Source organism: Leuciscus leuciscus (assembly GCF_965113295.1).
Source record: "Leuciscus leuciscus genome assembly, chromosome: 23".
Lineage (NCBI taxonomy): Eukaryota > Metazoa > Chordata > Actinopteri > Cypriniformes > Leuciscidae > Leuciscus > Leuciscus leuciscus.
This window is the reverse complement of record NC_138747.1, coordinates 12109396-12125480: the sequence shown is the minus strand read 5'-3', so window position 1 is coordinate 12125480 and position 16085 is coordinate 12109396. Positions and strand designations below refer to the sequence as shown.

The following is a 16085-nucleotide window of genomic DNA, read 5'->3' as shown; positions in this document are numbered from 1 at the left end:
GAGCTCTAAAGAAACAGTTACGGCCCACTGACGAGCGATACGAACCTGGAGATAAGGTTTATTACAAACGAGTGGACTGTCCAGAATGGAAAGGGCCTGGAGTGGTCATTGGACAGGATAGTGCAGTTGTTTTTGTCAGACATGGAGGCACTTGTGTCAGAGTGCACCAACTCAGGTTAAGAAAAGTTACTCATGAAAATGAAGAGCCTCAGATTGTCTCTGAGGAGAATAATCAAGGACAACGTACAGTGGACATCACTGAGGAAGAGACAAATGTAGAAAACGCAGAGAATGATCCTTTACCTGCTGTTGAAAATGCAGAAGCAGAGAGACCAGACATTGGAAACATTAACATAAAGACTGGACAAATTGTGACATTTAGAAACCAAGCAAGTGGTGTTTCACAAACAGCAAAGGTGCTAGGACGTGCTGGAAAAGCCACTGGAAAATATAAGAACTGGTATAACTTGGAGCTCCTTGAGCCTGCGGAGGTTGCTGGTAACAGTGAATCAGCAGATCTGTCACAATTAGAGGATCTTCGTGTCCAGAAAGAGGTTCCAAATTCGGATACACATGAGGATGTTTTTGTGACTAAGGATGTGTCTTTTGATGAAGCAAAAGAAAAGGAAATACAAAATTGGAGACAGAACGAGGTGTTTGAAGAAGTTGAGGACAAAGGACAAAAGTGCGTCTCCACTCGATGGGTGTGCACTTTGAAAGAGACTGAAAATGGATTAGTTCCCAAAGCAAGACTTGTTGCACGAGGATTTGAGGAGCTACAAGTTTCTGAGCTGCAAAAAGACTCGCCAACTTGTGCCTCAGAGTCACTGAGACTTCTAGTGGCAGTGTTATGTCAAAGACAATGGGAACTTCACTCAATGGACATAAAATCTGCCTTCCTACAAGGCATGGAGCTGTCCAGAGACATTTTTATCAAACCACCACTGGAGGCTAATGGCACAGGGACACTTTGGAAACTAAGAAAATGTGTGTATGGTTTAGCTGATGCCTCATTGTATTGGTATAACAGAGTTAAAAGCATTATGACTGAAGCAGGAGGTATTGTGTCTAAGGTTGACCCTGCAGTTTTCTACTGGCTTGATGAGGACGCGAAGGTAACTGGTGTACTTGCTTGTCACGTTGATGATTTCATATGGGGAGGTTCTCAGCTGTTTTCAGAGAGTGTCATACCTTACCTTAGGTCAAAGTTCAATGTTGGTCGTGAAGCTCACAATAACTTTTCCTATGTGGGTGTGGATTTTGTGACTTTGGGCAAGAAGGTACAAATACACCAAATTACATACATTCAGCACCTGCAGCCCATACATATCACGCCTTCACGAGCAGCAGAGTCCGCTTCACCTCTCACAGAAGAGGAGAGAGAACAACTTAGGTCAAAGATAGGTCAACTTCTGTGGGTTGCGAGACAGAGCATGCCTGATGTCATGTTTGATGCAAGTAATTTGGCATCTTGTCTCAAACAAGCTACAGTACAGAACATTAATGAAGCTAACAGGGTAATCTGTAAACTCAAGACCAAGTCAGTTCAGTTGAATTTTCAACAGCTTGGGAAAGACAGTAACTTAAAGATGGTTACATTCACTGATGCATCGTTTGCAAATCTTTCAGATGGGGGTACTCAAGGTGGGTACCTCATCGTTTTGATGGGTGAAAATGGGCAGTTCTCTCCTATTTCATGGCAATCTAAGAGAATTAAGAGAGTTGTCAGAAGCACTCTTGCAGGTGAAACGCTTGCTATGTCTGAGGGGATTGATAATGCAATTTTTTTGTCAACTCTGTTTTCTGAACTGAATGCTGGTTGTACTGCTTCTCCTGTACCCATAATCTGTGTCACCGATAATTTCTCTCTTGTTGATGCACTGAAGTCTACTAAGTTTGTTGCAGAGAAAAGACTGCGTTTGGAAATCAGTTCGATAAAAGAACTGATCCAAACTAAGAGGGTTGATCAAGTGTTATGGTCTGAAACAAAAGATCAACTTGCAGACTGTCTTACAAAAAAGGGAGCTTCCTCAACCTCACTTCTTAGGGCTCTCTATGAAGGATGCTGGACTGTTAAATGAACTCAAGCATGAGTTCCCCCCCCCCCCCCCCCTTTTCTAATAGCCTTTTATGTTATATTGTTGTTCTTATTTAATACACTATGACAGGTTAGCTGGTCGGTTTTTTTCTCTTTAGAGAGAGGGAGATTGTTACTCCTGTGTGTTATGTTAACGATATATCTTGCCATAAGGGGGCACTGTTGCGGGGGAAGTGTGGGGTGTTTTCCCCTCTTCAGGGAGCGAAGAAGAGTTACTTGTGTTTTGGTTGTTCCTGTGTGTGGAATGGCTGTTCCTGTATGTGCATGACGGTGATGGAATAAAAATGTGATTGAACTCAACGTGGAGTTATCTTTCGAGCTTACACACTTATTTAGCTGCTATTGCATCAATTGACATGCCATCTCCTTTTCTCTCTTTCTTTTTCTATGTTTAGCCCCCGACAGCTTTTTTGCATTATCCATCTTTTTCGACGACAACTCACTACTCGTTCCTGCTCGCTCAGCGCTCACGGCGCCCGCTCGCGATATTATCCCGCCCTCTTCTATGTCAAAACTAAAAATAATGACATTGGCAACATCGCTGTCTGTATCTGACAGGACAATTAACATTGTAAGCTAACTTACCTTAGGCTTGCTTTCCGACGTGCGGTTCTTTGTTCGGCAGTGTGTCGTTAGACTCGCAGTGTTAAAGACTTTGAAAACAATTCTGCCCTACTCTGACTCGAATTGGCTGTCAGGTTTCGGCATTAGGAATGATGATTGTTTTTTTAAAGCTGCTAAGTTTATGGTAACTACATAGAGATATAGCGGGTAAATGCTGGCCACGACCTCCCCTCCCACCCCATAAATATTTTCTCATCGGATCTGCACAAATCACGTAGGTGACCCATTTTGGTTTTAAAACGGCGAATTTCGCCGAAAGGTGAGGAGTTTTCATGCCTGTTTGAGTGATTAATAATCAGTAATCTAACCTGACAAAAATACATTTATTCAATGTTATCCACATTATCTTTCATCTGCAACAGCAGGGCTCGAGACTAACGGCGTCCTATCGTCCTGGGGACGATAGAAAATGTGTTTAGGACGAACAGAAATATTCTCCAGGACGCCTACAGGACGAAAGACATTTTTGTATGCGTGTTCATTTATTACTAGCCTATTAGGGTAACTTACTTAGAAAATGCCAAAATTAACCGACCAAGCGCTGACTACAACGGAGCGCGTCTTCTCATGCTGTTACAATAGTTACTATCACTGGCCGGCTACTCACCCGGAGACTTGTTTCGCGGTACATCTATCACATGGCTTATTTTCACAGACAAAAACGAGACGATAACTAAATAAAACTAGTTTTGAATGACAAAAGTCATGATGAAAATCTATTGACATTTTCGTCAACGAATAAAAACTAGACAAAAACGTTAGATAGTGACGATTTGGGAAGCGATCCAGTCAGAACTGATGTCCTGCGTTTGTGGTAGATGCGCACATTTGTACTGTAACGTGCTGATCTACCCAGCGGCACACGGGTTGACATGCGCTGAATCCTGCATGTCTCATAAAACGTTAAAAAACGTACACGTCTGGGAGAATGAGTAGAGCAGACATATAGATCTGAATAAGAGTGACGATGCAAAAAAAAGAGCTCTATTCGGTACGGTTTTCTGTGCGCACACACCCGAAGCGTGCAGCCATGCACATAGACACCTATGCTATACAGCGCGCGAGTACTGAATTGAGCTCTCTTTCGTGTCTGAGTGGACAAATACACACCACATTATGTCGAAATGTCCGTTTTGGAGAGTATTCACGTAAACTATGTTGGTTATGTCTTAAACAGTTTTGAGTGTATCGGATGTGCATCAGTGCAATTTGTGTCCTTAATATTGATCAAGCAACAAAAGAAAAAGAGAAAAGCATCCACTGCTCGTTAATAGCTTTAATAATGATTCATTATATTTAATCCATACAAATAAATATGTCTGCTGCTTGAAAGAATAAAGAATGATGATATTTTTGAGATATGTAGTCACCAGTATTTATTTGTTATTTTTTAATCCAACCAACTCAAAAACGTTTTGAGCTGTATCAGGGTGTCTACAGATATAAACAAGTTAAATTTAAGACTTTTTAAGACCTTTTTAAGGCCACTTTGAATGAAATTTAAGACCAAACCTGTGATGGAAATACACATTATATTACATGCGTATATGTAATATTTAACGGAACTATACGGTTATCCGGACCACACGTGTGTCTTTTAGTCCTGTATAGTCCGTATAGTCATCCCTGATTGGTCTTAACCCCAGTGACGGGTAGGTTTAGGGGCGGGGTTAGGGGTAGGCCATCGTATGATTGGTCTTAACCCCAGTGACGGGTAGGTTTAGGGGCGGGGTTAGGGGTAGGCCATCGTATGATTGGTCTTAACCCCAGTGACGGGTAGGTTTAGGGGCGGGGTTAGGGGTAGGCCATCGTGTGGTCCGGATAACCGTATAGTAGGCTACCTATTTAACCTAAGTAATTGAAATAATTTAATATTCACTCAGGGCCTGAATTTCATTTTGGAAAATGGGGGGGGGGGGGGGATCCCCACTTAAGTGATTCTTATGGGGGGGAATTTTTTTTTTATTACATGTATCTCACCTAAATGTATGCTCACTCATTGCATTTTTACAATGGGGTAATTTTGTTCTTAAGAATTTACACAACACAAGGAAGCTTGATTTCAATCTTTGAATTAAATTGAAAAAAAGTAGCACAAATAAATACCATAGAATAAAGATCCCAATAAAGAGAAATAAAGAGAGAAGTGTTTGCTTAGGTCTAACACTAGTATTCAGAAATACAGAGACTGAATAAAGTAATCAAATGTAAAATAACACTGGGTAGTATTTTAGTCCTGACTAAATTAAATACATAGGCTATTGATCCTGATTCCTTAAAATGAAAGCTATGGTTTGTTGTTTTGACAACCAAATGAATGACAGACACATATGACTGCTGTCCCTTTAAGAGCTAGTGCACGGATCCTGTGTTCATCATACGATCATGTGCGATTAATGCTTATTTAAGACATAACCGACTGTGTTTAGAGGATACACACCAAGACCGAAATTGACATAATTTTCGCATGTTTTTGACTGTTAAAGCGATAAAATCCACGAAAAATAACTTGTGTTACCCACGAGCTGTGTGTGAGGCGGCTTTACTCTATGTATGTGTGCAGAGAAACATCTCTCAGACAGCGCGCAAGTACTGAATCGTTTCAAATCGCGTGAATGTTTAAACTGGTAAAACTTTAAAAGACGTGCAAATGGTAAACTTTAGTTACTCGTGATGCAATGCTGGCCCGATTATGCAAGTGACAATTTCGTCTATCCCGACTCCCGAAACACAAGAGTGTATTATCGCCGCCTGAGACGAGAGAGAGAAGACGCAGCACCGCTGAATCACTCACGCTGTTTGTGGAATTGCGTCTCGCAGACAGTTTTAAAATGACTGATTTGATTTTATAATCTGTGTGGATTCATTTACCAATACAACCTACATGCTAAAGTGATTCAATGTTTGCGGGAATTTCCCGCATTATAAGTGGGAGACCTGCGGGAATGATTAAAATTATGCGCAATATCGCGCCGAAATTCGAGCCCTGTCACTACATGTTTATTGAACTAAAATCAATGTAACATTTGCAATCGTGAGAATATTCAGCAAAATAGCTCCTGTCATGTTATGTCACTTAACTATATCACATGTGTTATAAATAAAAAACTCAACATTTTGAATTTTTACCTCAGTATGTTTCTTCTGGGAGTTTTTTTTATATGTGTGCCGTTATGCTCATTTGTTTTGATTTCTTCATATAAAATCTATCACAGAGACAAGCAGCGCGAGCCTCAACAGCGTTACCAGAAAAAGCCTACATTATCATTATCAATAGCTGTTTATGTAATAAAATCTGAATCATTCTCGCGATTCGATGCTTCACTGGTTATTTGACGGACATTAGGTCCGTCAGACTGGAGACATTTTAGTGGTAACGTGACCAGAAATATTTAAGACCTATCGAATCTGAATTTAAGACATTTTAAGACTTTTTAAGGCCTTTTATTAGGAAAACTTTATTTAAGACATTTTAAGACTTTTTAAGGACCCGCGGCCACCCTGTGTATGTATTTTTATCTTATTTTTCGTATATGGAAAAAAAAAAAAGAAAAAAAAAAGAGATTTGTTCTGCATGAATACAAAAAAGCATTTAACTCGTTATTTTTGATTAAATCTGTTTTTTTACCTGTTTACAGATAACTACTTTGAATGGAGCTAAATAAATATAATAATATATATCATAAACATTTTAATGGTGTTTTTATTATGTAACTAACAACTATAGATGATAATAACAAAGTACAGAAACAACATGTTTATTTCACTTTAGGACGGTTCAAATCGTTTTTCAGGACGGTTCCAAGACGGAGGTGAAAAAAGTTAGTCTGGAGCCCTGTGCAACAGCATTGTGAACTTTTGTGATCCATTAAAGAAGCAATTATGATGAAGTAGTATGTCCCAAAGCTTGCCAACTCTTGTGCTACACACTCAAAAGCATGTACGTTTTCTTCACAACAGTACATACTTGTAGAGCACAGTGTAAATAGGCGAATTGGGACGCAGCAACAGAGACAATCTTAAGATAATTACCATGACAGGTGATGCCACTTTAACCGGGTGAGCGGTGGACCCAGGAGTCACAGCCATCGTTTTGACAATTGTAGCCCCAGCCGGCATACTGAGAACAGTGGCTCCGGGGGAAGGAGGGATTTTCTGTGTGGCTGCAGCAGCTGCAGCCAAAGCTGCCATTCCACTCATCTGAGGGCTGCTGCCGATGACCTGAAAAAAAAAGAAGAAAAAAAAGATTAAAAGTACACATTTGAATAAAACAATTTATGAGGTATCAACGGTTTTAAAGATTCCACCTTTACTATTCACTTCATACCGTTCCTTGAGTGGTCTGTGGTGGCACTACCATGCGAACACCTGCAGGAAGTGATGTCACAGTGACTGGGGATTTTCCAGCCTGGCTGGCTTGGCGCACAGTGACAATCGATGCCCCGGTGCCTGACTGAGGGGCTGCAACTTTCAGAATAGCTTAAATATAAAATAAAAACCATTAAATGATCATTTAATACAAATACTATGAAAAAAATGCTTTAATTTAATATTATATTTAAGTAAACAGAAGATATTGCTGAACTATTAACAATTTAACAAATCTGTACCTGGGCCACGCGCCGTTGAGGCAGCCAGAGGACTTGCGGGCGTGGTGGGTAAAACTGAGGCAGTGGGCGAAGCAGCCTGGGGCACGAAGGTGATGCCACTATGCGGCAGACTCTGAGCAGACGGAGCAGCTGCAGCGGGCGCTGGACTCTTAGGCGAGTTTCCAGGGAGGGAGGGAGCTGCATTGAGGGCTGGTGATGTGGCAGCAGTGGCTGTTGGGATATCATATTTCTGAAGCTGAAGCAGGTACATGTCTGCTGTAGACACCGCTCCCCAGCTAACCTCTAAAGAATTTGTGTTGGCCCGGACGAGCTGTACCCGTGAAGGAGGATTAGGTCGCTCTGCAAAATAAATAAATAAATATTATGCAAGATTTAACACATTCAGCTTATGCAAAAAATACTCAATATGTAACTTTTTATGCATTTGGATCAGTGATGCGCGGGTCAATGTATAAACAACCCGGACCCGACCGACGTTTTCAACTAACCCGCCCGCAACTCGGACCGCAAAAAAAAGAAAGAAAACATTGTACCCGACCCGCTTCCTGACCCGCATTTTTTAAAAGTAGGCTAGTAAATGCATAGCAAGAAATACACATGACAAAGCCAGCACTTTGGTCATTATCTTTCATTATTTCGGCAACTTTGCTCTTTCTGTTTGTGTATTTGCGGAGCTTCCACTCCCCAGTCTTCACCTTTTCTCTTGCCGCCTCCATCTCTACCTGCAGACTGAGCTCGTGCGTCATCTTCGCGCCAGTTATTTAGCCAATAAAGTGTAGGCCTATGTATTTCATAGAAAATTGCATGTGAGCGGAGTGGAGCGGGAGCAAGCGGGCGGATCTTGGACAGAACGCAGAGCGGCATTTTTAAAAGGATGGAGCGTCGCCCTATTTCCCGCTCCAATTTCGCTCCGCGCACACCAAGATTCTGAAGCATGCTCAGTCAAGCCTGACTCAGTCTACTGTTGATGACTGCAAGATGGATTCTATTTTCAGTCAAAACTCGGCTCAATAATGGAGTTCAAAAAGTAGGCTACTTCAAAAAGGAAAATAAGAAGTCATACAGGTGTAAAACTACTATTATGTGGTAGAAGAAAACGACATCGTTTCAGTCAGTAGGCCTAAAGATTAATTTTGGAATCTAAAAAGACACATCTCTCGAAAACATGCAGTGTGATATGTGAACACGCTGGGAAGAAAGCAAAAGGTTAGCAAATTGAATACGGTAACTTAAAGTGTAGCCTAAATTAAATACAGCGTAAAATGCAAACAATTGATACAAGCCCATTTAAATTTTAATCCTGCGCGCTGCGCACAAGTTCAGTTATAAGAATGTTGTCCTAATAGTTAATTTAGCCTAGGCCTACTTTTAAAACGTTTATGTATATTTATTTTATATTTTTGTTTATATCAATTTTATTTATATTATTAGGCCCATTTATTCGTTTTATTTTACAGCAGTTTGTGTGTACAATGGATATAAGCCCATTTAAATTTTAATCGTGCGCGTTGCACAAAAGTTAACTTATCAAAATTCTGGCCTAATAGTAAATTTACTTTTAAAATTTTTATGTAGGCTATATTTTTGTTTATATAATTGTTATTCATATTATTAGGCCCATTTATTCGTTTAATTTTACAGGACTTTGTGTAGGCTATATTCCTTCTTACATAGGCCTAATTTGTCATTTGAAATAAAACATTTCTATTTGAAAAATGTTGTTGTTGCTCATTAGTTCTTTAGGAGGTAAGGCTGTGGTCTAAGCTACAGTGAGGCTACATGTAGATTTTTTTTCCCCTTTTTGGAGCGAGCGGGGGGCGATTTGAGTGGAGCGCGGATCAAACTGCGTTGAGCGCTGATCGAGCGATAATGAGCGGAGCGGCCTGATGTAGCTTTGAGCGGGGGAGCGGAGGGGTGGACAGTTCCGTGAGCGATGAGCGAAGATTCTCACCGCTCCCCTCCGCTTATGCTCTCTATACTACTATATAAATTACAAAGGTTTAATTGGCATCTTTATTTCAAACGACCCGACCGACCGCGACCCGAATATCATTAAAAATATTTTTGGATGACTCGTAACCGCGGGTAACCGCGGGTGACCGCAGGCACCCGCTCATTTCGGATCAACCCGCGCATCACTGATTTGGATATTTTTACAATGCAGTTTAACGGTGTTACTTTTTACTGCATATCTGCTGTACTCACCTGTCTCTAGGTACCACAGGTCTTTGCAGCACACCTGATTGTTCCAAGCTTTGCGGTACCCATCACGTCCACTCCAGACATAAAGTCTGTTGTTAATGGCAACAGTGCAATGTCCTGCTCGTGCACGTGGTATGTTGTCCTCCAAAGTGTCCATCAAAACAGTCTCCCATGACAAGGCGTCTAAAAGGAAGCTCATTTTTTATTTAAAGTATATGGCATTACATTAAAAAAAATGCATCAATAAAATAGGGCTCAGTAAAATAGTCCAAACATTTCACACACAGGAATGTGATGATACCAAACATTAAAATACCAGTATACTGCCATTCAAATGATTAAGAAATTCTTACTTCTATTCAGAAAAGATTAATTAAATTGATCAGCATTGACAGCAATGACATTTATGGTACAAAAGATTTCTATTTCAAATAAAATTTGTTCTTCTGTCATTTATGTACGTTCATGTTTCCACAGTTTTCAACATGAATAAGAAGAAATGTTTCTTCAGCAGCAAATCAGAATGATTTCTGAATGATTATGTGTATAATAACAGTTTGGCCTTTAGTTAAATACAATTTGAGAACATACCCAAGTTCAGGCAGGCCAGTGTGTTTGTACACTTCCATTCCTTCTCATGTGTGGCCACCTTCACATCATCCATCACCAGGGGAACCCAACCACCGAAAACATACATTCTACAAATAAAGCATATAAAGGGATTAAAGGTCAGTAATGCCATTGTGTACATTTAGGGAATGCATGTGGTGAAGCAATTCTAGATTACACTGAAACTTACTTGTTTGTAATAGTGGTGGCTGAGTGGAGGCTACGGGGGAGGGGAGCAGCGCCGCTTATTGCAGGCTTGTTCCAGGTCAGAGTATCTGAAAAGCAAAGAATGGCCTAATTATTGCTTCACCCAACTGATTGATTGAATGAACTATTTGTGGCAAACACCACAGCAAAAACAGCCGTAATCTTCATACCAATATCTAATGTCCAAAGATCTCCCAAACGACAACCACTCATTCCTCCATATATAACAAGACGGGACTTCTTAGTAGTTTTTTCAGTATAAATTACAGCAGTGTGGCTCTCTCTTGGAGGAGGCAGTACTCCATACGTGACTGGTATGTCCCAGCCCACAACGTTGGAGCCCGGACGCAGTTCGAGGGTATAAAGGTCATTCAAATATCTGGAAGCACACATAAGTGAGTCTATGAATAAAACAATATAAATACATTTACTTACTAACCACATTATCATATGGTAGGAATACCTGGGAATGTTGTTCTTGGGGTCTTCGCTGTCATTGGCAAGCCCCCCAAAAAGATAGCACTTGTTGCCCACAAGAGAAAAACTGTGGCCCAGACGAGGACATGGTGGTGCTCCATTTTTAGGGGCTTTTGGTTTCAATTTTTTCCATTCCCACCTGCTTGCCTGATAATCATAACCATAGTGAGAATTTCAGATCTGTACTGACAGAGTCAACAACAGTCAATAAAGGCTGGACTACGCAACATGACTTTTAAAATCTGAGCACATTTTAAAACTTCATAAACAGTTACAGAGAAAAACTGGGCATCATACACTACAGAACTGAGGATCACACACTATCAGACTTTCAAGTCGTTCCAAACACAAACTTGCGCAGATGCACGCACCTTCATGGCTATAAGATGTATGGCAAATAAAAACAAGTCTGATAGTCTGAAGCTGAAAAAAAAAAGAGTTCGTGCCCATCATATTATACTACGCGATTTTCTGTGAAATCGGTCAATGGACTGCCCAAAATCAGCAGACCAGATATGACTTTCGGTAACTAGCGTCAACTCCTCCATACTACAAACCTGGGCAAAAGTTATGTAGTGTATTCCAGCCTTAAGTCACATAACAGAGTGATTTTAAAGAAGTTTTTCCTTACCTGTAACTCATAAAGGTCATTGCTGTACTTTCCATATTCCACCATTCCACCAAACACTAATAGTCGTGTACCATCACATACAAAACCATAAGCCGCACAGCCTGGAGGAATGTCTCCGCGAACAGCTGGTATGAACCACTGGTTTGTTGCTGAAAAAGAAAAAAAATATTTAATTGTTCAGTCAATGTCTCAGTGATAAGATGTAGACGACTTGCAATAAAACTCTTGCAATTCAGCTTATCTGGAAGTGAAGACAACGTCAATAAAAAACACTTTTTAACTATCAACATAAAATGGAGAGTAGGACAAAATTCTGAGAAATGGGGCGGTTCAAGTTCAAGTTTGGTGAACGGTAGTCTCAGCATCAGACGTGAGCCCACAGACTGTTGGCTGAACGTCTGATGCATATGGCACACTTTTCTGGAAACACTTCAGGAGTTTCGAAGTCGCAATCTGATTGGTTGAATTTCTACAAGATGTCCGGGAGATGTGTGTGTTGCGTTCTTTAACGGTCCGCCTGGAAACAAATGCTGTGACGCCAAAACCCCTCGCGGAAGAAGAAAGCCGTTATGTTTACAACTGTGACAATGAGCGCTTACCAGGATTAACTGAACGCTGGATTTTCAAAAGTATGTGAAGTTCGCGGCTCTATTGTTGCAGTAAACTTGCACAACATTCTTGAATGAATATAATTTATTAGATGCACGCTGGTCTGTTATTGTAGGGACATCAACATTATATTGGCACGCCTCTAAACATGACGCAGAACAAAACGAACCGTGATTGGTTTGCATTACATGTCAGTCAAACGTCCTCTTGGTCAAGGAAAGCTGCGATAGAAACCAAACCTTCTTGCGTCAATCTGAAGATCTGGTTATGCGAGACTATGTGAATGGTGACCTGCGAATTAGTATTGCGTGAAGACGTGACCAATAGAAGAACTATACATCACGCTGTGATCTCTAAGGCTGCGTTTACACTTGGCATTAACATGCGACCTGTATCCGGATGTTGTCCACATACACATTGTAAACTCGCTTCTGATCAGAATGTTATCCGATCAGCATGTCCAGGTTCGGAGGTAGTCGAGGATGCATTGTGATCGAATCTCAGTGTAATGTAAACGCAATCCAGCCATCATGTCTGCATTCACAGGTGGACGTCACAAAACCCCGCCCACTGTCATTATTCCCCCTCCTCTCTCCAGGAATTGCTGCACGTAGCTGTGTGGTTTTGCAAAACAGTCAAGTGCGAAGTAACCTACATCGCAAATATACTGAAATATTTGCTTTTGCACCCTAAAGTTGCAGAACCATTCACTTTCTGTAAAGAACATGCTTTTTTCCCACCAAAACTGGCAATGTTCTCAGATAAATCTCTGTACCATTTCCATTACGGAATCTATCCACATTATTAGTACTTGCAGCCTCTTTATATCCTCCTCATTTTGAGAGATTTGTAAAATGTACCCCGACTTTAAACTGTTTTTAAAAGAAAACCCACCACTTCAGCTCGACTTTGCACCAGAGCCATCCTTTTATTTTATTTTTCGCGGGAATGCAAGATCTGATCTGTTATCCAGATACAGAATCCACTTGACGTGGACAAGTGTAAACGCACCGTGTCCTGATTGGCTTATGATCCGATCTGCTTGATCGGATCACGGTCATCACATGTTGAATTAAAAGAACACACAAACTTTGTCACTAAAAAACTGACGAAGCGACAGATATTTTCCTGTATTGTGAGGTACATCCGAGTGAAACAGATTATTGAAAAGAAAAACTTATGGACATTTCAATTAAATTAGGTCAAAACATTTAAAAAATGAAACATGCACAAATTGATTGTTAATAATAAGATCTATAACGTGCATTTAAAAAATAGATAGGGTGAATTTTCATTTCATGCCAACTTTAAAGCAGCAGCCAGGTAACTAAAAACATTGTAACATTGCAGTAAAGTACATTGTATGTTTTATATAAAGCATTTATAATTTTTTATATACATTTAATTTAAGTTTTTTTAAAAGACGCCACAGAGTAAAACATCATCTCTCGTTCTTTACCGTGTCTAAATAAAGTTTAGTGAGACTGTGCCTTCAGAATCTTACTGAATTGCAATTCAAAGAAATGAAAGAGTCACAGAGGAATTATGTTTTTAGCTACATTAGGAAGACTGTGAGGTAAATTAGGGCATTCTGGAAATCAAGTGTTCTTCCACTATGACCCATAAATTAAAGTTAATTTATAAAATGCAATTCATATACATTTCGCATTTTAAACGTGTTATCAATATCACATAACATTTCTGGAAAAACCTAAGGCATCAAATGCAAGGTATTGTCTACTGCACCTTAATTTCCACATTATTGCTAACGTCATTGTGGGCTAAACAGCCACACTGCTCGAAGAAAGATAACAAAAAGGCGCACTGGTGCACGTGCAGGAGGGGCGTGCGCGTGACGCGGCGGCGGTCAACGTCCATTTATGTTTTATGGCGCCTTTTTCCCTCATAGTCACAACACAACAATCGGCCTGCAGACGAGACGCGGCTCTGAACCACCACAAACATTGCAAAAATCACACGGAATGTTTCATATACATATATGTAAGCAACATTTATAGTTTTCTCCGTAAAGAAGACGTGACTATGGCTACGTCTTCATACTCTCGCGTTAGAAAAGATAGTGAAAACACAGAGCACATTTAGCAGCGATTTGCAAGCATTAACGTTACGCATGTACAAACTTTCTGCACATACAAACATTTTACTTACCAGTATTATAAACGTGCAACTCGTCAACGATTCCTTCGTTTCCTCCACCGAAAACGACCATCAGCTCCTTGATGGCTACGGCTCTGTGTCCGTGTCTCGGTCGGGGTACCGGCCCGGACCACCCCAGAACCCGCTTCCATCGCGGCTGCAGTGCAGCTCCGGTGGTTCCAGGCACAACGGAACCGGGGGACGTCATGTCCTTTTACTGGAAAAAAATAATGCACTTCAGCGACTCTTAGCCACAAATATATATCCGTTCTGTAAGCTTAAGCCAACGCAAATATTTCACACATGACTCTGGTATATATTAAACACTTTATGCATAAATATATGCATTGTAATAACATTACAGCGGTACAATTAAAGTCTTAAACAGTGTGGGTAATTCAGAAGTTTGATTAATTCAGGAATGCCGCCATTTTGGCGCTTGTAGGCGGACTAAAAGCCGGTCAGCTTGTCTACAATACCGCGTGCAGCAGCTTGATCATCGATAATTACACATACAGAAAACCACACTGCACTAAGTTCTGGTTCCAAAGGCAAACAACAAAATTACATCATCAAGTTAAATGTCCCTGGTGCAGAAAGAGTATCAACCCATGGAAGTCGCCATCTTGAAACAAGCCTCCGCCAGTCTGAAAAATGGCGGCGCGGCAAATAAAAACAAATTTTAGTCAGCCAAGTAGCAAATGCAAATAAAACTCTATACGAACTGCGGGAGTTATGTTTTCTAAAATATAATTCAGTGAAACGCTGCAATACTAAACAAAGATACAAACTCAAAAGAGTACTCGAAACCCAGTCCCCATTTGCTGCAGAAGGCTATTTTCATGCCTCTCTGGGAGTCGCCATCTTGTCAGCCGCTCAAAATAGCAACAATAATACATTTTAAACGTGCGATTTTACTCCAGTGCAATGCAGATTCAGAAAATCGACCGAGTTCTGCAATTTCCAAGCGGTCTGAGCATTTAAGCGAGATATTTGCGCGTGCATGAAATCATGCAGCGGAATGCGGTTACTAACAGCGCAACAAAAACAGACATCGTTACGTTGTTACGTCCACAAATAAATACGTAAACGCAAATACATCCCGATACATACTGTGAGAAAATATGTTTGAGCAAGTCTCCTCCGAGCGAAAAAAGTCGATGGATGAATTTTTATTTAATTCATGCCGCCCCGGTGTAAGCAGCCATCTTGTCGTTAAATCAGCCCACTAGCAGCTCCCACAAGAAAAATGGCGGCTAAGTTTATGTTTGCGATCAAAAAATACACATTTCGGCTTAATGCAGTCTCTTCGCCATTGATCATACGTACGAGATTCGTATTGCAATATCCAGGGAGATCTTTTGACGGTCTGTTTTTGAGATGATAGTCCAGGTTCATCCAAATTTGTTAAGAAGTATCCACTCTCATGCCTGCCTGGAAGCCGCCATGTTCTTGACAATGTACAGCCGCTCCTGCAGCCACCCGCAACAAATATGGCGGAATTACCACGTCCTTAACTAGAGCTCTTTGTGAAACACTCACTCACAGTTTAGAAATACAATCCTACATTTCTTTAGCGATAGTTTTATAATTATTATACCATTATAGGTATGTATTTGAGATTAGCTTAAACTATCGAGATAATTTGAACATATTTTTTACACTTTATATATTTAGGGCTTATTGTCCCACACTAAAGATGGCGACCTAAGTCGAAGTTTATTGATAGATTTTCCTCTCTGCCGCATTTTCGTGCAATCCACAAATATGCGTTAATAAATTTAACTTAATGTTAAATAATACCTCACTTTATCGCCTACATAAAACCTATTTTGTAATCTTCCTAAAATACAAACTTTGT

General features: G+C 40.4%; 1 protein-coding gene across 1 annotated transcript in view; it reads right to left on the bottom strand.

The window, feature by feature from the left end:
* hcfc1a (host cell factor C1a) overlaps nt 1-15711 on the bottom strand; it is a 33831-nt gene extending 18120 nt beyond the window's left edge. Inside the window, exons 1-11 of the mRNA XM_082155565.1 lie at nt 15554-15711; nt 14237-14441; nt 11459-11607; nt 10814-10974; nt 10521-10729; nt 10334-10418; nt 10126-10232; nt 9538-9717; nt 7333-7671; nt 7050-7201; nt 6755-6943 (exon numbers count right to left, since the gene is read on the bottom strand). Of these exons, the coding sequence (XP_082011691.1) occupies nt 6755-6943; nt 7050-7201; nt 7333-7671; nt 9538-9717; nt 10126-10232; nt 10334-10418; nt 10521-10729; nt 10814-10974; nt 11459-11607; nt 14237-14432 (1767 nt within the window). The 5' untranslated portion in view covers nt 14433-14441; nt 15554-15711. The remainder of the gene's footprint in view (nt 1-6754; nt 6944-7049; nt 7202-7332; nt 7672-9537; nt 9718-10125; nt 10233-10333; nt 10419-10520; nt 10730-10813; nt 10975-11458; nt 11608-14236; nt 14442-15553) is intronic.
* Nucleotides 15712-16085: the final 374 nt, after the last annotated feature.